The sequence below is a fragment of the Heterocephalus glaber genome, unplaced genomic scaffold, assembly GCF_053883595.1.
Source record: "Heterocephalus glaber isolate CG9 unplaced genomic scaffold, H.glaber_assembly_v1.0 deba00001509, whole genome shotgun sequence".
In the NCBI taxonomy this organism is placed as follows: domain Eukaryota; kingdom Metazoa; phylum Chordata; class Mammalia; order Rodentia; family Bathyergidae; genus Heterocephalus; species Heterocephalus glaber.
In genome coordinates, this window is record NW_028258325.1 from 40,163,364 (window position 1) to 40,187,593 (window position 24,230).

Sequence of the window (24,230 nt, forward strand, 5' to 3'; positions counted from 1 at the left end):
CATGAATACCATGAATAATGCAATATTCAAAGCAGAAATACTCAATAATCTCCATCCTGCATTATAAGTAGTACAGTTCTCCTAACAGAAGATCAAAATCAACATATGGGATTAGAGAAAATTGAAAAAGCAACTATACATTAACGTTCCTCTTTAACTGTTCCTTTTGCTTTCTGAGTCAATTTGCCAACACATAAGACTTATGCAATGAGTTAAAATGAGCAGTGCTTTTAGGCAAATATGCCAAAACCTAAAGATCAAAATGCATATGATCTTAAAATGTGATTTCAGTCTATGAATTTAAAGGCCATCTGGAGGTTTAGCATAAGAGGCTCCTTTTATGCTAACTACCTACACAACTAGTCTGAGAGTCAGGTATTAACGCCATTACTTTTGGTCAAAGAAATAAGGTTGGAAACCTTACCAATTAGTATGAGAAGGGAACATAATTTGGAGAAGATCATGACTGGAAGTCCATATGTTGAACCTGAAGCTGCTGACAGACTTAACAAGAATCACTGGGGTAGCTCTACTCCCACCCCAGAGGAGGAGGCTTCCGGGCTGCCTTAGCACTGTTCCCAGTGCAGAGGAGGAGGCTTCCAGGCTGCTGTACCACTGCTCCCAGGGCAGAGGAGGTGAGCCCCAAAGGCACCAGCACCACCCCCCACCCCCAACCCCCAACCCCCTGTCAAAATGAGAAGACATGTAAACAAGTCTCAAAACCAGACTTCCAGATCAACTACAGCAAACCCAAAGAAAAACGAGATGAAACACTCTGATACTCAACCACCTGGACTCCTGGAACTTGCAACAAAAGAGGATCTGGAAAAAATGAAATCAGAAATAATTTCTCAGATAATAACAGAGATTGTGCTCATAGTACAAGACATGATTAATAAATCTAGAGAGGAGCTGAGGAACAAGTGGAATCTCAACATAAGAAACAAATGGAATCCATAAAACAGATGGAAACAGATTTCCAAGAGATTAAAAACTCCATTAAAAGTCTACACAGCAGAATGAGCTAATGTGAAGACAAAATTTCAGATATAGAAGATAAGATTTCAATTAGTGACCAGGAAAAGAAAAATTGCTTTCAAATTGTAAGGGACCATGAGAAATCAATCCAGCAGCTGCTAGATGGTCCAAAGAAGAATAACATAAGACTGACTGGAGTCAAGGAAGAAACAGGAGAGAGTGCAGATGACATAAAAAAACTGTTCACAGAAGTGATGGCAGAAAACTTCCCAAGGAGGGGAAAGAACTTGACATACAGATAAGTGAGGCATATAGGACTCCAAATAAGCTTGATGAAAAAAAACTACACATAGGCATATAACTGTTAAGATTCCAGAAACCCAACAGAAGAAAAAAGTTCTATAAGCAGTTAGAGAAAAGAAACAAATCACATACAAAGGAAAGCCCATCAGAATCACAGAAGACTTCTCAAAACAAACTTTCAAGACAAGAAGAGCTTGCAGTGATGTATTTCAAGCCCTAAAGGAAAACAGCCACCAACTCAGTTTGATGTACCCTACAAAGCTGTCTTTCAAAATTGATGGAGAAATAAGGTACTCTCATGACAAAGAGCACCTTAGGAACTTCATGAATGCCAAACCAGCACTCCAAAGAATTTTACACAATATCCTAGGAAAAGACAATAAGGATCACAAGCCCAGGAAGCCCAGTAGAATGAATCCATCAGGCACGACAAGAAATTAAATGCAAAGGGGGAGAATCCAACAAAAAGAAGAAGTCATGACAATGATAAGTCAATAAGTATCAGCTATAACCATTAATGTTAATGGTCTCCATTCAACAATCAAAAGAAATAGACTGGCAGAATGGGCCAAGAAGCAAGATCCAACAATATGCTGCACACTTAATTCATAAAGAAACTCATAGACTGAAAGTGAAAGGGTGGAAACAATACTCCATGAAACAGGAACCTGAAAAAAAGCAGGAGTAGCTATCCTCTTTGCAGATCAAGTGGATTTCAAACCAACACTGATTGAGAGAGACAAAGAAGAACACTACATCCTTGTAAAGGGAACAATCCATGAGGAAGAGATGACAATCATAAACATATATGCACCAAACGCTAGTGCACCCAACTATATAAAACAAACACTAATGGACACGAAAAATCAAATAAGCACTAATTCAATAGTAGTGAGGGACCTCAATAACCCACTGTCACAAATAGATTAACTAGACAAAAAATAAGTAATGAAATATTAGAACTCAATCAAACTCTTGAACAAATGAATGTAACAGATGTTTACAGAATGTTCCACCCCCTAAAATCAGAATACACATTCTTTTCAGCTGCACATGGGTTGTTCTCCAAAAAAGACCACATATTCACTCATAAAACATGTTTAAGTAAATGCAAAGGAACTGAAGTTATCCCTTATATATTACCAAACCATAGCGCGATGAAATTGGAAATCAATAGCAAAAGAAACAAGAATTTCATAAACACATGGAAATTGAGCAACACATTTCTGAATTACCAATGGGTCACAGAGGAAATTAAAGAAGAAATCAGACAATTCCTACAATTAAATGACAATGACAATACAACATATCAGAATCTATGGGACACAATGAAAGCAGTCTTACAAGGAAAATTCATAGCAGTGAATACTCATATTAGGAAAACAGAGCAAGCCCAATTAAACAACCTGATGCTGAACCTCAAGCTTTTAGAAAAACAAGAGCAGGACAAACCCAAAGCTCATAAAAAGGAAGGAAATTAGAAAGATGAGAGCAGAAATCAATGCAATGGAGACTAAGAGAATGATACAAAAAAATCAATGAAGCCAAGAGTTGCTTCTTTGAAAGAATAAACAAAACTGACAAACCCTTAGCCAATCTTACCAGAAAAAGGAAAGAAAAGGCCCAAATCCATGCAATTAGGAATGAAAAGGATGAAATTACAATGGATCTAGCAGAAATACAGAGGATCATCAATACCTATTTCCAGAACCTATATGCCAATAAGATGGAAAACACAGAAGAAATTGACAGATTCCTAGACACATATGAATGATCAAAGTTGAATGAAGAAGACCTAAAATTTCTAAACAACCCAATATCAACCAATGAAATTGAAAACATAATTAAAAACTTACCAACTAAGAAAAGCCCAGCTCCTGCTGGCTTCACTGATGAATTCTACAAGACATTTAAAGAGGAACTACTACCAGTACTGTTTAAACTCTTCAATGAAATTGAAAGGGAAGCAATACTCCCATATTAATTCCTGGAAGCAGGCATCACCTTGATCCCCAAAGCAGAGAAAGATGCAACAGAAAAAGAAAACTATAGGCCAATCTCACTAATGAACATAGATGCAAAAATCCTTAACGACATACAGACAAATAGAATGCAGAAGATCATCAAGAAGATCATACACCCTGACTAAGTGGGATTCATCTGAGGGATGTAGGAATGGTTCAACATACGCAAATCAATGAATATAATACACTATCTCAATACAGCCAAGGACAAAAACCATATGATCATCTCCACAGATGCAGAAAAAGCATTTGACAAAATCCAACACTCATTTATGATAAAAACTCTACAAAAAATTGGAATAGACGGTCTCTACCTCAATCTGGTAAAAGACATCTATGAAAAACCAACAGCCAATATCATACTAAATGGTCAAAAAATGAAATCCTTCACACTCAAATCAGGAACAAGACAAGGATGTCCACTATCATCACTCCTGTTTAATATAGTCTTGGAAACATTAGCCATGGCAATTAGACAAGAGAAAGAAATAAAAGGAATAAAGATAGGAAATGAAGAAGTCAAATTGTCATTATTTGCATATAACATGATACTCTATATAGAAGAACTCAAGAACTCCACCAAAAGTCTTCTAGACTTAATAACCAAATTCAGTTGAGTAGCTGGTTACAAGGTCAACACACAAAAATTAATAGCTTTCCTCTACACGAGCAACAGACTCACTGAGAGAGAAATAGGGCAAAAATTTCCTTTCACAATACCATCCAAAAAACTGAAATACCTAGGAATCAACCTAATGAAAGAAATCAAAGACCTCTTCTCTGAAAATCATGGCACTCTGAAAAGAGAGATTGAAGACGTTATCAGAAAATGGAAAGACATCCCTTGCTCCTGGGTAGAAAGTATCAACATAGTGAAAATGGCCATACTTCCAAAACTGCTATATAGATTGAATGCAATCCCAATTGAAATCCCAGCACCACACTTCATGGACCTTGAGAAAACAATCCAAAAATTCATTTAGAACAAGAAGAGACCCAGAATAACAAAGGCAATTCTAGGTAGCAGAGACATGGCAAGGGGTATCACAATCCCCAACTTGAAACTATACTACAAATCTACTGTGATAAAAACAGTATGGTACTGGCAAATAAACAGACCTGAGGACCAGTGGAACAGATTAGAAGATGCAGAAACAACTCCAGACACACTCAGCCATCTCATCTTCAACAAAGGAGCCATCACTCTCACTGGAGGAAAGATATTAATAAATATCTCTTTAATAAATGGTGCTGGAAAAATTGGGTTTCAATCTGCCAAAGATTAAAACTAGACCTATATCACTCACCAAGCACTAAAATAAAATTGAAATGGATTAAAGATCAAATATCAAAATAGAAACACTGAACTGGCTGGAACAGAGGTTAGATAGAACTCTTGAAGTCATTGGTGTAGGAAAAGATTTTATGAACAAAACCTCAGTTGCCTGTGAACTAGCACACACAATCAACAAGTGGGATCTCTTCTTATTAAAAAGCTTCTGCACAGGAAGAGAAACCACCAATAGTGTGAAGAGACAACCCACAATATGGGAAAAAATTTTCACCAGTGGTCCCTCAGACAAAGGTCTACTATTTAGAATCTATAAAGAATTTAAAAAGATCAGACCTCCCAAATTTAAAGACCCAGTGGAAAAATGGGCATCTGAAATGAACAGACATTTCTCAGACAAAGAAGTAGAAATAGCAAATAAACACATGAAAAACTGTTCAATATCACTGGTCATTTGAGAGATGCAAATGAAAATATTGCTGGGATTCTACCTCACTCCAGAAAGAATGGCTGTTATCATGAAATAAACCAATAACAAATGCTGGCGGGGCTGTGAGGAAAGAGGAACCCTGCTCCACTGCTGGTAGGAGTGTAGCCTGGTGCAACCACTGTGGAAATCAGTATGGAGATACCTCAAAGAACTAGGACTGGAACTCCCACTTGACCCAGCTACTCCCCTGCTGGATATCTTCCCCCAAAATTAAAAGAATCATACCACAGTGATATATGTGCACCCATGTTCATAGCGGCATAATTTGTAATAGCTAAAACTTGAAAGCAGCCCAATTGCCCATCAACTGGAGACTGGATAAAGAAAATGTGGTTTTTTAGTAAAATGGAGTACTACTCAGCCATAAAAAATGAGCAATTAGAGACATTTATAGCTAAATGGGTGCACATTGAGGCAATACTCTTAAGTGAAATAAATAGGACACAGATTTGTAAATACCAAATAGTGTCTGTAGTCTGAGAAACTGAAAGTGTAAATAAGGACTAAATGGTATAATAGATAATGTGAAATAGGAAGAAAAGGGGCAAAGGGGAAGGGTAAGTGAGAGGGGTAGGGGAAAGGAAAGAAGGGAATGGAATTAATATGAGAAAATGGAAAAATGGAAACAAAGTCTTTGTAAATAGGGAGGGATGGAGGGGTTGAAGGGAGGGCAGGGGAAGAGGGAAAAATAAGAACCAAGAGAGCTTATGTAAAGGTGCAAATTTCCAATGATGAATGTCATTATATTGTATACCTAAAATGTACCAATGATTCAAATGAATAATTGACAATGTGAAATAGGAAGAAAAGGTCCAAAGGGGTAGGGGTAGTGGGAGAGGCAGGGGAAAGGAAAGAAGGGAAAGGAAAAATGATGAGAAATGGAAAAAATGGAAATAAAGTCTTTGTAAATAGGGAAGGGTGGAGGGGGTGAAGGGAGGGCTAGGAATGGGGAAAAAATAACCAAGATGCATTATATAAAGGTACAAGTTCCCAATGAGAAATGTAAACATGTTGTATACCTAAAATGTACCAATAAAAGAATTTTTTAAAAACTTTTGAAATCAAGCTATAAAACCCACAAATATGACAATCAGAGCTTTGAACATATCCTACGTGGATTTTGATTCAAAGAAATGGTTCAGATGTATTTAAAGATTTTATTTTATTTGAGCCTAAAAAGAAATCAAAGATAGTTGACAGTGATGTTTAATTTGAAGATAAATAGATACTTCATGACTCTCTGCAATTTGCATTGCTATCACTCTTTCACCATATGGAGTCTACCCATTTACTTAGAGCAGTAAACAATTAGTAATTGTGATGCTGTGCTCATGAAATGAAAGATTTTATTTGGACATAAGATATGAAGAACTTGTTTCATCTGTATTTTCAATTAGCTGTCACACTGAGAAGACTCATGGGTTACACCAGAGCCCCCAGAGCCCACCTGCTCTAGAGGCTGTGGACATTAAAACCTAGCAGGAGCTACCGTTCGCCTCACATCCTCAAACCCACAGTGTGACGGCGGAGCTTAACATATCCATCCGTCGTCATTTTCCTCAACAGTCCCTCTCTGATGTCATTCCTGTCCATTTCTTCATCCAAATCTTTGTCTTCTTCTCCACTATTATGAATGCTTTGGAAAAGAACATTATGTTCAAAATGAATGCATTGCGTCAAATTGCTCCCAGTTTAAGAGAGAGCTCCATCTATATAGTACATTTTTATTAGTACATGTTTGTAGCATATAATTTCCATTCCTTGTGGGGAGTTGGTACATACACATAACACTTCTTAATTCTTTTTTTCATTTCATTTCTCTCCCTTCCCTCTCCCTTCTATCTCTTGATCCCTTTCTCTTTCCATTTGAGAAAGATCTATCTCCCTGCCTCTTATTATCTATCCTTTATTTTGATCTTTATTTATATTTTAGGATTCTCATATAAGAGAAACAATGTGATATTTAAGCATGTGTGCCTGATTTATTTCACTTAACGTTATGGTCTCAATGCGCATCAATTTTCCTACAAATGTCTCAAGTTTATCTTTCTCTATGGCAGAGTAGTACTCCATGATGTATAAATATCACATTTTCTTTATCTATTCCTCTATCAATGAGCAGATAGGCCTTTTCCAAAATTTAGCTATTATAAATCGTGATGCTATAAACAGGGGTTTGCATGCATCACTGTAATATGATGACTTTAACTCTTTTGGAAAGATATCTAGAAGGGGAAACCTGGGTCATATGAGTCATACGATATTGCTAGATAGTACTTGTTAATTGCTGACAGACCATCAACTTTAAGACAAGAAAGTCCTTCTGCACTGGCCTGGTGTTACTCTGCTAGTTGCTCCCCTGTCTCTTAGCCTTCCCTCCTGTGAATCAATTCTGCAATGAAGCACTGGGTTTACATATTTCTTCCAAACACTTTTTGAAAATTCTAATACTGGCAACTCTTTCAACTCTTGTTTACATTACCAATTATGCAATCAAAGCAACTTCAATGACAAAAAATTTACCACTTAAAGAACAACACTGTTCATTGCTCAATTCTAATACAGATATTTTTAAAGTGCATTTATAAGTTAAGTGCTTTAGCAACCATGTTTTCCATTTACAAAAGTACTAAAGAGACACAAAGTAAAATTAATTTCTGCACAACAATTATTTATAACTGAATTAAGTGTGGTCTTGAGGGGTAAATCCAATAACATTGTTAGACATTCAAAGGAGCTGCAGATCCATGACAGTGAATGGTCAGTCTTCACATTATTCAGTAAAGTCCAAGCATTTAAATACTTTTAACACCACAATGGATAGAATAAACTAGAAAGATCTAAATCTTGAGCATCACCCAGCTTTGCTGGAGCACCTGTTGATAGTACCAGATAGTACTGTGTGTCTATGCACATATGAAAACAGACCAACAGCAAAACAGGAACAAATGGCTTACTAATAATCCTCTGCTGGGCCTCTGCCACCCTGACGTCTGTGTTTTACTATGTGTAGTGTTTACTTCCAGTACACTGAACCACTTAAGTGCATGACATATCCCAAAGGGGAAAGTATACAGAATTTCTAGCCTAAGTTACTTCAGAAACCCAAGGAGAATACTTTTATAAATTAATGCTCTTAGAACAATTAACTCCAAATGTACTAATTTCTTTCCCATTTAAAAAAATTTTTAAGCAAGAGCTTTGAATAGTGCTGCCAATATTTTCAACATTTAACAGATATTACACAATTTATTTTATTATTTTTGTATTGTTCTATGTGATTAAAATATTGATGAAAACTCATTCTTTACCTAGAAAACTGATGTTTTGGGGCCATTTAAATCCTATGCTATGCTATATTATAGAATTCTGAGTTTTTTATACAATATGTTCTAGAATGCAGACCTCAGTCTTGGAAAGGAATGTTTTTAAACTAAGCTTTTGTATTCCCAAATATTTAGTCTCCTCTTGCAAATTTAAATTTGGCCAAACAGAATATTCCAACAGAATATCATGCAACCTTTTTGAACCATCTAAGACAATTCATTTTAAACTGCATCTCAGAATAGCCCACCAAAGTCAACGTTAATTAAACAAATCAAATACATTCTCAATAAGGAATAATAAGTAATAGTCAATGAATTTTGATGTATTTATATAGAAAGATCACAAACAAGAAAATAACAGCACATTTCCAAAATACTGTATGTTCCTCCATAGCAAAATTACCCCTGGTCATTGTACTGTCATTCTGACAGCTGTAATTTTCCAAAAGATACACTTGTCCATATTTATAGCAGTTGATGGAATTTCAGCTGATTGCTTATGACATTTTGTCTAGACTAGAAGAGCAATGTCTACTACAGAAATTTCATTTTGGGGAGTAAGGCAATATTTCATGCCTCCAAGGCCAAAAGAATGAAATGATCTCAAAAGATATATTATCTTAGGTGCTTTCAAAGAAAAAGTGTCAATTTTATTTTGAGGCATGACAAGCTAAATAATCGTAACCCAGCTAGTCTTTAGATAGCTCTTCAATCATTTTTGCATCACTCCAGAATATTGTTTATTTAAAAAAAGCATTGGCATTTTTTAATTCCCTGGCACATTCTGAGCTTGGAAAAACCAAGGTTTACAAGAAAATAAAAAGGGAATTAGCTCCACTTAAATTACCACTGGCATTTTTGGCTTTTCCATTGGTGATTTTGGAGCTCAATAGCAGAACTGTCAAGAAGGGTCTCATCCTTTGCTGACAGAGACAAAATAAGAGAGGGCATGAAAATGAATCTCAATTAAATTTGAGGATAGGAGCCTGAACTCTGTCTTCATGTATCTAGATGCCTACTTGACAACATAAGAATCATATGCAAGGATAGTATTATTCTGACTGTAAACCAGGTAACAACCGCTTCATAATTTAATAATAAAAATGATTCATTGCATTTGTGAATTGTACCTCCTTTTACTGAGTGCTTGCACAATACCATCAAAGTTATAAAAAGTATAAAATTTAGAGAAAGTCAAAAGTTAACAGGAAAAATACATATCAATCCACGTCCAATTGTTCGATATTTAAGAAGCAAATGGATTAGCATTTAATCCTAGTCAGTACTTGGTACTATAAGAACAGTATACTTTTAACAACATACAATTCCTAATCCTAAGCACACATACATACCACAGTTTTCTTCATCACTGTCATCATCACAATCAGCCTGACCATCACATCTTCTGAAAGCCAGAACACATCCTCCTGAGTGGCACTTGAAGTGACTAGGTGAACATTCTGTTAAAAACAACACTGCTCTCAATGGAAGAAACTTTGAAAACTTCAGGTAATTTATCTGTTTACTTGTCGGATGTTGTTGCATAGCTATTACCGAAAATAAGATGGCCTTCTAAAAGGTGAAGCAATTGAAGTATACTAGGGTTTCCTCTGTATATTCATCAGCATCGTTCTCCTTCCTGCTTGGCACTATCTCTCCAGATTAGCAGTTTAGTGTCTATGACTTCCATGCTAATTATCCTTTTAAACAGAACACCCAGTAATGGCCAAGGCCTGAAACACCTTGGAGTGTCATTGCTCCTGACCACTAAGTTGACCTCAATGTGTCAAAATCATTTCCACGTCTCAGTATTCCAATTATCTACTTAACAATCCTACATTGTAAAGGCCTCCAAATGCTTTAGATTTTAATAAGCCAAGGCTTTATGTTCACCATTACCTTCAATGGCAATGTATACAGGTAATGTATATCTGTATACAGGTAGCAACCACATGTAATCAGCTATGTGAATACCATTAAAAATGATTTAAAAAAAGATAAACAGCTGGAATATTGCACTCATTTATGAGTTCATTTTTATTTCTTAAGAAGATTTCTTCCTTTTCCAAAATGATGATGGTGTCTAACAGATAAATCCTAGTCTTTAATGTAATCAAATTCATACATTCACTCACTTATCCACGCTGATTGGCTACTACATAGAAAACAACAATACTCCCAAAACTGAAAGACTGACATATTCATCCATGTTAGATGCCCCACTGTAATGAATGAAAAATTAACCTTCCACTTCTTCATCAGGCATTAGGCAGGTTTTATTGTCTAAATTTTCCTCTGGAAATTGACTGCAATCTGTGTCTTCAGGCCACTGTAGGCCCACGATCCCAAGAACAGACTCGCAGCGCTCTTTAGAGTGCTCACACAGTGCTCTAAAAGAAAAAGGAAGACAGATGTGAGAAGTAAAATAACTCCACCTGAGAGGTACGTTAGGAATGTATGTGGGATTTAATTCTGTCTGAGTGTAGGTCCAGGTCTGTATATAAGGAGGATATCTACAAATATAAAGACATGAACAATCAGTATTTAGGGAACCCAAATGAGTAATATGTCTACAAAGTAAATACATTCCAGCAACAAATTTTCATTGAAAGAAATTTCACTGCAGAAAGAAAAATAAGGATATTTCCAGGACCCTGGTTCCCTTCTTCACCTTTGCCTTTTTTATTCTTTCTTCTGTCTTCCAAGCAGACACACTCTCCAACCTTTTGTTCCAAGTAGCAGAGCCTACCAAGCCCTTTGGGTAGCCTGCCACCAAGGGTCATGGTGTCTACACCACACCCCATCCTCAATGGTCTCTCCCTCCGATGAGCAGGTGCCGCCCAGTTTACCTAACGTGTTGCCTCTCTTCAGCTTTGGCCAATATTGCTGAAAAGTTCAGTAGTTCTCCCTCAAGCTAATTAAAATGAAGTTTGTTTTTCTTTTTAAAGAAAAGATATAAGCATCATGGTAGGTACTTTAATGGATCTTATCTCATTTGTGCCCAGAATATATTTAACTTGAGGTATAAGTCTGCCTCAAAGAAGATTTCTTTACTGCCTATGGAAAAAATGTTTCACTGCAATATAATACTAAGAAATGTAAATACATAGAAAAAAGTAAACATAACCAAAAAGCTAGGCAAATTTATTTTCTTTCAAATATATTTTTACTTCTCAAAAGATTTAAACTCTAAAGTACAAGTTAAACAACCCTAACCAAATATCCAAAATCTGAAGTGTTCCAAAATCCAAGTTGGAATACATCAGATTTTGGATTTCCAGATTTTAGAAACACTCTACAAATACAGTCTATACAAATATTCCCCAGAACTCCAAAATCTGAAACATTTCTGAAGCCAATCATTTTTCATAAAGGATATCTGATCTGTGTAGCTAATCTCAACCAGTTTTTTCCTTTTTTAGATAAAATGGGACAGATCTTCCAGGAAAAATCATCTCTAGTCTTGACAGAAACTAATAGGGAAAGGTTGGCAGTGGAATAAGAAAGATTCAGAGAAACTGTCTAGATGTGAGCCTGAACAAGGCAAAACATAACTCAGTTTATCTTCAGAATGTGGGGTTAAAATGAAGCCATGGCATTCCCATATTCCGTTTGCAAAAATGTGACATTAGTAGTGTTCAAAACTGTCTCAAAGACTAAATAATTTTTTTTTGGTACCGGGGATAGAACTCAGGACCCTGCACTTGCAAGGCAGGTGGTGGAACCACTGAGCTAAATCCCCGGCCTGAGACTAAATAATTTTGCTACAGATCTATAAGAAATTTATATATTTCAGGGCCTGGGATTTAGCTCAGTGGTTCCGGCACCTGCCTCACAAGCGCAAGGTCCCGAGTTCGATCCCCAGTACCAAAAAAAACCAAAAACCAAAAAACAAACAAACAAACAAAAAGAAATTTATATATTTCAATTGCCACTGTTATTTTAATATATTTATATAGGAGGATGTGTAGTAGCTAATTTCACCGGTTCTGATTTTTTTCTATAAAATGGAAAAAATAACAATATGTAGCATCACAATTCCAGGACTACTGTTCCTGTCAGAATCTGTGTGGGCTTAACCATACCCAGCAGCTCTGGTGGTGCCTACCTCCCTCAAAAGGAGATTCTGAACACAAGATGGCAAAGTGGGCCAAAAGTATTTACCACATGGTAAGGGCTTGATAATGGTAGATTTTTTTCAGACATGTAACTTAAAAATTAAATGTCACAATTAATATGTAGACTTGACAAAACATCCATGTGCTGCTTCGTAAGCTTACTAGCATATTATTCTTGTCATAATATAAAGTTTTATAAATATCAAATGTAAAATTCATAAGACAACCACTGAAGATTAAAAATACATTAAAAAAATCAAAGTACCCAATATAAGTTCACTTAAACACTGAATGAACAACATCTCAAAACATTCTCATCTTAGTCATTTAAATATGAAATGTAAACTCTGAAATTATGAATTATATTTGGATGTAAATTTACATTTATAGCAAAGAGTGCTGAATTAGAGAAATATATATATATATATATATGAAAAGGAAATCAAATACAAGGATTTCAAGTACTACTTGAATTATTTAATTATTTAATATTGCGTGACTTTAGTTAACAAAAGGAGAGTGAGATTTACAAGTAACCTTTCAACGTGAAATTGGTAGATGTTCTATTAGCAATTGTTTAAAAAGCATTTAACAGAAGTTTTTGGAATTCTTGAACAAGCCAACATTAAGTTTTATTCTCTCCACTTTCCATGATCTGTTCAGTTTCCCAAGTCACTTTGAAATTTTATTGTTTCCTGTCCTGACTCCATAAATGCCCCTACTTTGTCATCCATTTGATATTCAGCATCTAATTCATTGTTTTCCCATCTGTTTACTATATTGATATTATTGCTTTTTCTTAAAGTTCTAAGTGACTTCTGATCCCAACATGTGGTTTCCGTAGTTACCACTCACATTTAGCAAGCACATCTGCATGGTCACCTTTGACAAAAAACAGCATCAAGAGCAGAAGCCACCTGTGTGACCGTCACCCTGTGTGTGCAAATTCTTTGACTTCAACCTCTAACACCTGGCACAGAAGAGCAAACTGCCACTACACAACTGTGGTTCTGTGCTGACATTATCAGGCTTACAACCCAAAAGATGTACTTTACATTGATGCACCTGCATTTAATCTCACAACAACCCGGCCCAATAACCACTACCATGGTATTTCTGAGGCCGAGAGAGACTGAGCAATTTGATTTAAGCTTCCACAGCAACTAGAAAGATCTAGGACTTGAACTCAGAGAGTAGACTCAAGAGCAACAGTCTTGACCCTGAGGATGTTACTCATACCCAAAGTCCAAGCCAAACTCATATTTTATTCAGACAGACAGAAAAATGTCTGCTGTACATCTAATGATTCTAAGAATGAGGTATGTGTATCACCTCTGCCAACTCACAGTTTTTAAAAAATGCTTCTTGAGCCACCAAATAAAATGCCCACGCTTTTACTTGAGTGCCTACCATTCAACCCAGTTTGTACCTTTCTTGTTTGGTGCACAAGCAATAAATTCTGATATACTCATTTTATACCTATGCCTTCAATTTTTGAAAATATCATTTGTGAAATTGAGCTCCTTAGAAATATTTATTTTGTCCAAACTCAACTTCATTCCCTTGGTTCTCTCAGAGATAAAATTAGGGTGCTTGTTGAAGACTCCATCATATTACCTGCAAGGGGGGATGCGTTGGCTTGTAGTCACATCACACTTTGGTACCAAAATGGTGCAAGCAAAGAACATGAGGTATTTGTAACAGTTGGTCGGAACAAGTGCCGGAAAAAGAGAGGACTCCCAGCTGATGGATGCTTCCTTTTGAGTCCTGTGGCCAAGGTAATTTGGATATTTTGTGTGGTTGTAGGGCAAATTCATGCACAGTTCCAGTGTAATTGGTTCACACTGACCTAACAAAAGATACACACAAATATTTACTTTTTAAAAATTTCACTTGTGAAAACAACTTCTTTAAATTTTACAAACTGAAAGTCTATTTCATTCTTTAGAGTAGCTAAGACTAGAATGCAAGTAATACCTGACATTTTTCTATATAAAAAAACTAAGTTGGTTAATGAAGAGTCATGAGGAACTAAGATCCATTTCTGTATATTTGGCTGCCAACACAGTGCCACAGTATGGACACATTTGAAAGTCTCATTTTCCTCCTTGGCTCGACTTATCTAAAAATGGTTCTCTCTCATCATTCCTTTGATACAATGGAATTCACCTTCTTCTTCTGAATCATTACATCTAAAGTAGCCCCCATTATCTTCATAGCCTTTCAAAAACACCAAATAATTTGACTGAATAGGAAATTAGAGAATTTCTATTTATATGCTTTAGGTTTGATCAGTGGATTTAAATATATGGCTACAACTTTCAGGACAAAAGGAGGGAGAGATCTGTTTAATACTATTTACCAATGAAGACAAAACCCAGATACTTTAGCTTAGAACCTATGTCACTCTTAAACCATAGCCTAACTTGCCAATGCATGACTGCACCCTCAACAGATCTGGATTCTGCTCCCCTGGAACACTGATATTGTAAAAACTGCACATCTTGTTGCTCTTCTCTTATTTGTCTTCTTCTACTTTTCTTTTACATACTTGCAATCATCCCCTGAAATGTTCTAGCCTTTTCCACCTTCCCCACCAAACTAACTCCTCCTTGGCTCAGAAAACTGGGCACAAACACCACTTCCAGGAAGATTTTCTGGCCAACTGTTCTTCCCACTCCTACTTCCAGAATGAGTCTCCCCTGGGTGCCATGACTTCCTCAACATGCTCCAGTTGTACACTTGGCATTATTCTTTACTTGTGTGCTTTCCTCCTCTACAGAATTCTGAGATTTTTGAGAAGTGAGAATTTATCTCAGTCTCAGGATCTGTACTTTGCACCATGCCAGGCTGGAGGCAGAAAATGGGAGTGAAAAATGTGTTGCAAGTAGTCCTAGGAACAACAAATGCAAAAACAATGAAAAATAATGTCCCTGCCATTGAGTAGCTCCACCTTCTTGATAGGAAAAAAGATACATGTACTGGTAGCTGTAGAATCACTTGAACAGTCTAGGACAGAGTTTGTCATCCACTATGTTCATGTCTCTCTCACTTTCAAATTCATATATGGAAACCTTGGGCCCCAGTGTGACAGTATGCAGAAGCAGGGACTTTGAAAGGTTATTAGGTTTAGATGAGGCCTGGATGGGGGTAGAACACCCAGTATGAGGTCAGTGGTTCTTATATAAAAAAGGGAGAGACTAGCTCTTTTCAGTCTGTGAAGATACAGCAAGACAGTAGCTGTCTGCAAACCAGGAAGGGGGTCCTTACCTCAGACAAATCTGCAAGTACCTTGATCTTGATCTTCCAGCCTCTAGAACTGTGAAACCCAAATGCTTGTTGTTTAAGCCACCCAATCTGACATATTTTGCTATGGCAACCTCAACTCATTAAGATAGTGGTGTTGAGCAAAATGCTAGAATCCCAGAGGCACAAGGTGCAGCAAGGGCAGCTAAAGACCAAGAGCAACTAGAGGAGCCTTCGAGGGTAAACAGGTTTGGGTGGGTTTGGGGATGCAGTGGAGAGGTTCCCTACCCCCTCGGTGATCACAGTGGCAACCATGTTCTCTGAGCTGAGAAAGTAATCAAATAAATGTCCTGGTAAAATTAGACCAGGCAGGCTAAAGATCCCATGTCCTATTAATTATGCAAATTAAATATCATTATCTGACTAAGAAGTGTTTTACACGCAAACAGATTACTAACTTAAGGACTTGGGTGAAACATTAAAATAGCTCTATGACTACTTCCTAATTTAAAGAATTCGAGCACTTCATAGATATTAAATTTATAAGGAACTTGACACTGGGTAGATTAAAAATGATATGGACAAGGTGTAATAGGATTCTCCATTTCCTGGGGCAGATATGACACTGGGAAGTTGCTAACCTCATGAGGATGAGTACAGGGTGGAGAGGAGATGGAGGAAGACTGGCATCGATTGTGCTTGTGGTTTCCTTTGATTTATGAAGGAGAGTTGTGACTAAATGTTTGTGTTCCCCCAAAGTTCATATATTGAGATCTTAACTGCCAGTGTGATGTTATTTGGAGGTGGAGTCTTGGGGAGATAATTAGGTCATGAGGTCAGGGCCTAGATGAAGGAGATTAGTGTCCTTACTGATGGGGCCTCAGAGAATTCTCTTGCCTTCTTTCTACCATATGAGGACAAAAAGAGAAGTTGGGTGAGCAGGCAAGCTGGACATGGTGGTATATGCATGTAATCCTAGCTACTCAGGGTCTGAGGCAGAAGGGCTGCAAGTTCATGGCCAACCTGGGCGATTCAGTAATACCTAAAATCATAACAAAAAATAAAAAAGCTCTGGGGATGTAGCTCAGTAATAGAGTGTCCCTGGGTTCAATCCCTAGTACAGAAAAAAAAGAGAATTTAGACATCTACAACCCAGAAGAGGGTACTCACCAAAACCCCGTGGTGCTGCTTCCCTGATCTCAGACTCACAGCCTCCAAAACTGTGAGAAATACATCAGCACGCTATTGATAAGCCCCCAGTCTGCAATGATTTGTTATATCAGCCAAAACTTGGGGAAAAAGTAACATTTAAGCATTTTGTTTTTATATTTTAAAAAAATACATGGTCCTTGTAAGAAGAAAAACAACATGGAAATCATAAAGAAATACTTTATTATCTCCTTGATCCCTTCTCTCAATTGCCTTCAAAGGCAAAAAACAAGGTTGAATCCTTCCGCACCTTTCCTCGCTCATGTTTATACCTGCAACACTTTACAGACTTGGACAGATCTGTGTTTGCTTTTGCCAAAGTAGAATCGTGCTGTTTCTATTACTCTTCACCTTGCTTATGTTGCTTCATTATTTATCATGACCATCATAGAAGTCCTAGATGCATCTTTTTCCCTAATGAGTTATAATTTTTTATTAATTATATTGGCACATTTAAGGTATACAATATACTGACATTCATCATTGGAAATTTGCATCTTTACATAATCTCTCTTGGTTCTTATTTTTCCCCCTTCCCCTGCCCTCCCTTCAACCCCTCCATCCCTCCCTATTTACAAAGATTTTGTTTCCATTTTTTCTTTTTCTCATATTAATTCCATTCCCTTCTTTCTTTTCCCCTAGCCCTCCCACTTCCTTCCCCTTTGTGCCTTTTCTTCCTATTTCACATTATCCATTGTACCTTTTAGTCCTTATTTACACTTTTGGTTTCTCACACTAGAAAAACTATTTGGTATTTACACATGTGTGTCCTACTTACTTAAGATTATCACCTCAATGTGCATCCATTTAGATGTAAATCCCCCTAGTTTCTCCTTCTTTATGGCTGAGTAATACTCCATTTTATTTTTTTAAAACCACATTTTCTTTATCCAGTCTCCAGTTGACGGGCAGTTAGGTTGTTTCCATGTTTTAGCTATCATTAATTGTGCTGCTATGAACATGGGTGCACATGTATCATTGTGCTATGATTCGTTCAATTCTTTGGGGAAGATACCCAGCAGGGGAATAGCTGGGTCAAATGGGACTTCCAGTCCTAGTTCTTTGAGTTATCTCCATTCTGATTTCCAGTGGTTACACCAGTCTACACTCCCACCAGCAGTGGAGCAGGGTTCCTCTTTCCCCACAGCCCCACCAGCATTTGTTATTGGTTGCTTTTATGATAGCACCCATTCTTTCTGGGGTGAGGTGGAATCTCAGTATTGTTTTCATTTGTATGTCTCAAATGACCAGTGATGTTGAACATTTTTTCATGTGTTTATTTGCTATTTCTACTTCTTTGCCTGAGAAATGTCTGTTCATTTCAGATGCCCATTGTTGGATTGGGTCTTTAAATTTGGGAGGTCTAATTTTTTTTAAGTTCTTTATACATTCTAGATAGTAGACCTTTTTTGTATATCCTTTTATTGGTACATTTTAGGTGTACAATATAATGACATTCATCATTGGAAATATGCACCTGTACATACTGTCTTGGTTCTTATTTTTTCCCTCTTCCCCTGTGATAGGAGACCTTTGTTTGAGGAACAGCTGGTCAAAATTTTTTCCCACATTTTGGGTTGTCTCTTCACACTGTTGGTGATTTTTCTTGCTGTGCAGAAGCTTTTTAATAAGAAGAGATCCTACTTGTTGATTGTTTGTGCTAGTTCACGGGCAACTGAGGTTTTGTTCCTAAAATCTTTTCCTACACCAATGTCTTCAACAGTTCTACCTAACCCCTGTTCCAGCTGGTTACGTGTTTCTGTTTTAATAGATCTTTAATCCATTTTGATTTTACATTAGTGCATGGTGGAAGATATAGGTCTAGTTTTAATCTTTGGCAAGTTGAAAGCCAATTTTTCCAGAACCATTTATTAAAGAGGCTATCTTTCCTTCAGTGTGGGTGTTTGTCTCCTTTGTCGAAGATGAGTTGGCTGAGTATGTCTGGAGTTGTTCCTGCATCTTCTAATCTGTTCCACTGGTCCTAAGGTCTCTTTTTCTTTCTTTCTTTCTTTCTTTCTTTTGTATATCCTTTCATTGTTACATTTTAGGTGTATAATATAATGACATTCGTCATTGGAGATCTGCACCTTCAGGTCTGTTTCTTTACCAGTACCATGCTGTTTTTATCACAGTAGCTCTGTAGCATAGTTTCAAGTTGGGGGGTGTAATACCCCCTGCCATCTCTCTGTTGCCTAGCATTGCTTTTTGCTATTCTAGGTCTCTTCTTCTTCCAAATGAATTTTTGGATTGTTTTCTCAAGGTCCATGAAGTGTGGTGCTGGGATTTCAATTGGGATTGCATTCAATCTATACAGCAGTTTTGAAAGTATGGCCATTTTCCCTATGTTGATACTTTCTACCCAGGAGCAAGGGATGTCTTTCCATTTTCTGATAACGTCTTCAATCTCTCTTTTCAGGGTGCTGTATTTTTCAGAGAAGAGGCCTTTGATTTCTTTCATTAGGTTGATTCCTAGGTATTTCAGTTTTTTGGATGCTATTGTGAAAGGAATTGATTGCCCTATTTCTCTCTCAGTGAGTCTGTTTTTCATGTACAGAAAAGCTTTTTATTTTTGTGTTGACACTGTATCCACCTACTTTACTGAATTTGGTTATTGAGTCTAAAAGACTTTTGGTGGAGTTTTTGGGGTCTTCTATATAGAGTATCATGTCATCTGCAAATAATGACAATCTGACTTCTTCATTTCCTATCTTTATTCCTTTTATTTCTTTCTCTTGTCTAATTGCTGTGGCGAATGTTTCCAAAACTATGTTGAACAGGAATGGTGATAGTGTACATCTTTGTCTTGTTCCTGATTTGAGTGTGAAGGATTTCATTTTTTGACCATTTAGTATGATATTGGCTGTTGGTTTTTCATAGATGGCTTTTATCAGATTGAGGTAGAGGCTGTCTATTCCAATTTTGTGCAGGGTTTTTATCATAAATGTGTGTTGGATTTTGTCAAATGCATTTTATGCATCTATGGAGATGATGATATGGTTTTTGTCCTTGGCTCTACTGATATAGTGTATTACACTGATTGATTTGCATATGTTGAAACATCCCTGAATCCCTGGGATGAATCTCACTTGGTCAGGGTGTATGATATTCTTGATGATCTTCTGCATTCTGTTTGCCCATATCTTATTAAGGATCTTTGCATCTATGTTCATCAGTGAGATTGGCCTATAGTTCTCTTTTTCAGTTGGGTCTTTTTCTGCTTTGGGAATCAAGGTGATGCTTGCTTCCAGTAATGATTTGAGGAATTTTGCTTCCCTTTCAATTTCATTGAAGAGTTTAAACAGTAGTGCCAGTAGCTCCTCTCTAAATGTCTTGTAGAATTCAGCAGTGAAGCCATCAGGACCTGGGCTTTTCTAAGTTCCTAAGTTTTTAATTATGTTTTCAATTTCATTGATTGATATTGGTTTGTTTAAAACTTTTAGGTCTTCCTTCTTCAACTTTTTTAATTCACACATATCTAGGAATCTGTCCATTTCTTCTGTGTTGTCCATCGTATTGGCGTATAGGTTCTGGAAGTAGGTATTGATAAGCCTCTGGATTTCTGCTGGGTCCATTTTAGTTTCATCCTTTTCATTCCTAATTGCATGGATTTGAGCCTTTTCTTTCCTTTTTCTAATAAGGTTGGGTGAGGATTTGTCAATTTTGTTTATTCTTTCAAAGAACCAACTCTTGGCTTCATTGATTTTTTTGTATCATTCTCTCAGTTTCCATTGCATTGATTTCTGCTCTGATCTTTATAATTTCCTCCCTTGTGTGAGCTTTGGGTTTGTCCTGCTCTTCTTTTTCTAGAAGTTTGAAGTTCAGCATCAGGTTGTTTGATTGGGCTTGCTCTGTTTTCCTAATATGACTATTCAATGCTATGAATTTTTCTTATAAGACTGCTTTCATTGTGTCCCATAGATTCTGATATGTTGTATTGTCATTGTCATTTAATTGTAGGAACTGTCTGATTTCTTCTTTAATTTACTCTATGACCTATTGGTTATTCAGAAGTGTGTTGTTCAGTTTCCGTGTGTTTATGAAGTTCTTCCAGTTTCTTTTGCTATGGATCTCCAATTTCATCACACTATGATCTGATAATATACAGGGGATAACTTCAATTCCTTTGCACTTACTTAAATATGTTCTATGCATGAGTATGTGGTCTATTTTGGAGAATGACCCATGTGCAGCTGAAAAGAATGTGTATGCTGATTTTGTGGGGTGAAACAGTCTGTAAACATCAGTTAACTTCATTTGTTCTGGAGTTTGATTGAGTTCTAATATTTCATTGTTTATTTTTTGTCTAGTTGATGTATTTGTGACAGTGGGGTATTGAGGTCCCCCACTACTATTGTATTAGTGCTTATATGATTTTTCATGTCCATTAGCATTTGTTTTATATAGTTAGGCACACTAGTGTTTGGTGCATATATATTTATGATTGTCCTCTCTTCCTCATGGATTGTTCCCTTTACAAGGTTGTAGTGTCCTTCTTTGTCTCTCTTAATCATTGTGGCTTTGAAATCCATTTGATCTGCAAAGAGGATAGGTACTTCTGCTTTTTTTCAGATTTCTGTCACATGGAGTATTGTTTTCCACCCTTTCACTTTCAGTCTATGAGCTTCTTTATGAATTAAGTGTGTTTCTTGTATGCAGCGTATTGTTAGATCTTGCTCCTTGACCCCTTCTGCCAGTCTATTTCTTTTGATTGGTGAACTGAGATCATTAACATTGATGGTTATTATTGATATTTATTGACTTACCCTTGTCATGGCTTTTTCTTTTTGTTTGATTCTCCCCTTTTGCATTTAATTTCTTGTTGTGCCTGATGGATTCATTCTACAGGGCTTCCTGGGGTTGTGATCCTCATTATCTTTTCCTAGGATATTGTTTAAAATTGTTTGGAGTTCTGGTTTGGTATTCATGAAGTCTCTAAGGTGTTCTTTGTCATGAAAGTATTTATTTCTCCATCAATTTGAAAGATAGTTTTGCAGGGTACATCAACCTGGCTTGGAGGTTGTTTTCCTTTAGGGCTTGAAATATGTTACTCCATGCTGTTCTTGCCTTTTGGGTTTGTGTTGAGAAGTCTGCTGTGATTCTGATGGGTTTTCCTTTGTATGTGATTTGTTTCTTTTCTGTAAATGCTTGTAGAATTTTGTTCTTCTGTTGGGTTTCTGGAATCTTAACTATTATATGCCTATGTGTAGATTTTTTTTTTATCACAGCTAGGTGGAGTCCTATAGGCCTCACTTATCTGTATGTTAAGTTCTTTTCCTTTATTTGGGAAGTTTTCTGCCATTGCTTCTGTGAGCAGTTTTTTTATGTCATCTGTACTCTCTCCTGTTTCTTCCTTGACCCCAATCAGTCTGATGTTATTCTTCTTTGCATGGTCTAGCAGCTTCTGGATTGATTTCTTGTAGTCCCTTCCTATATTTAAGAAATTTTTCTTTTCCTGGTCACTAATTGCAATCCTATCTTCTATATCTGAATTTTTGTCCTCACATTGTCTCATTCTGCTGCGTAAACATTCAATGGAGATTTTAATCTCCTGGAAATGTGTTTGCATCTGTTTTATGGATTCCTTTTATTTCCTATGTTGGGATTCCATCATGTTCCTCAGCTCCTCTATTTTTTATCTGTGTCTGCTCCAGATTTATTAATCACATCTTGTACTACAGGCACAATCTCTGCTGTTATCTGAGAATTTATTTCTGATTTCATTTTTTCCAGGTCCCCTTTCATTGCCAGTTCATTGAGTCCAGGTAGTTGAGTATCAGATTGTTCCATTTTGTTGCCCTTTGGGATTCCCTTAGGTGATCTGAAAGTCTGGCTTTGGGACATATTTACATGTCTACTCATTTCAACAGATGCAGCCTGTTGCATCTTTGTTGAGGCAGCTTTTTGCTCACCCAGTGGTCTTGAATTCTCAGCAAGCCATGGAGCAGCCTTTAGTCTCCTGGTTACGAGTACACCAGTTCCTGGGTTCAGAGTGGTGGCCTCCTAGATCCTTGCACTGACCTGTTTTCTAGGTAGTCTTCTGGCTGGGGCTTGAGCACGCTTGGGATGGTATCTAGGAGTGCTCCTCTCTGGGGCCTCTATGTCGCTATTGTCTGGAAGGGCCTTTGTTTGGGGGCTGTGCACCCCAGTTTCTGTCATCTGCACAGGCTTTAGCTAGGGTCTCCTTGCACTTATCAATGGTATCAGGGCAAGCCTCTGGGTATTGCTCATGTGCCTTTACAGCTCTTCTCCAGGTAGGTCCCTGGCTGTGGCCAATGGTATCGTGAGCCTCTGGCTGAAGCCCATGTGCCTGTGCAGCCCCTTTCTGGGCAGGTCTTTGGCTTGGGCAGGGGTGCCCGAGCCTCTGGTCTGGGCCACACAGCTGCTTCCCGGAATTTGCCTGCACTTCGGGATGGAATGTCAGACCTCCAGTGGGAGCTCGTGTGGAGTTATAATTTTTTTAAATGAAATTATTCACATAGAGTAGTTTTTATTCAGTCTTTTTCCCTCTTACCTGTGTCTTTCCTATTTCTTCCATTACCACTCTATGGAGGTTTAACTTTTCATTGCTGTGTTTCATTTAGACAATTCATATATCATGTGGATAATTTTTCTCTCTTTTAATATATGGAGGATATATCACTTTCTTTTGTGATACATCACTTTTGTGATTAGATGCAACTTTTAAGTGTTCTGTAACCAAGGGAGATAGATTAAGTAATGATCCTACATAATTCTGGAGATATTTATCGAATGTGATGAGGCTGATTAGATGTTGTGTTTAATCCCTTTATAAGGCATTCTTTACTGCCTGTTGAGCAAGTTAAGCTGTCGGGATACTGTACCTATCAAAGCAGGTGCTGTGATTTACAGCAGTAAGCTTTTTTAGGTTATTACTCACTCATGAGCCTGATTTGCAATGGCCACTAGAGGGCGATCGCGTCACAAACGCGAAGATGTTTAAACACCATTGAACTGGGTTTCCACAGTGAGTTCAATGCAGCGCCTAGCAGAGAGAGTCCTAAGCATAGATGAAGTTTAATAAATATCCTTGAAAAAATAAACCTAGTGGAATGTCAGTGAAATATTACCTTTCAAAGTCTGAAAGATTTACTGAATTCAACCTAAAGATGAGGTTGTTAGCTAAGTAATGTTGCATTCTCATCATGATCCAGTGCTGTGAAGTCACTGGAAATCACGCATTAAATGATGGCCAGTTACATGAAAAGGTCATTTTTCAACATCCAC

General features: G+C 37.2%; 1 protein-coding gene across 7 annotated transcripts in view; it reads right to left on the reverse strand.

Annotated features, from left to right (window-relative positions):
- Corin (corin, serine peptidase) overlaps positions 1 to 24,230 on the reverse strand; it is a 313,304-nt gene that overhangs the window by 71,146 nt on the left and 217,928 nt on the right. For all 7 annotated transcript variants that reach the window (XM_087187861.1, XM_004849762.3, XM_004849761.3 and 4 more), the window contains 3 exons: positions 14,148 to 14,379; positions 10,657 to 10,802; positions 9,765 to 9,872 (listed from right to left, as the gene is read on the reverse strand). In XM_087187861.1, coding sequence (XP_087043987.1) covers positions 9,765 to 9,872; positions 10,657 to 10,802; positions 14,148 to 14,379 — 486 coding nt within the window. The remainder of the gene's footprint in view (positions 1 to 9,764; positions 9,873 to 10,656; positions 10,803 to 14,147; positions 14,380 to 24,230) is intronic.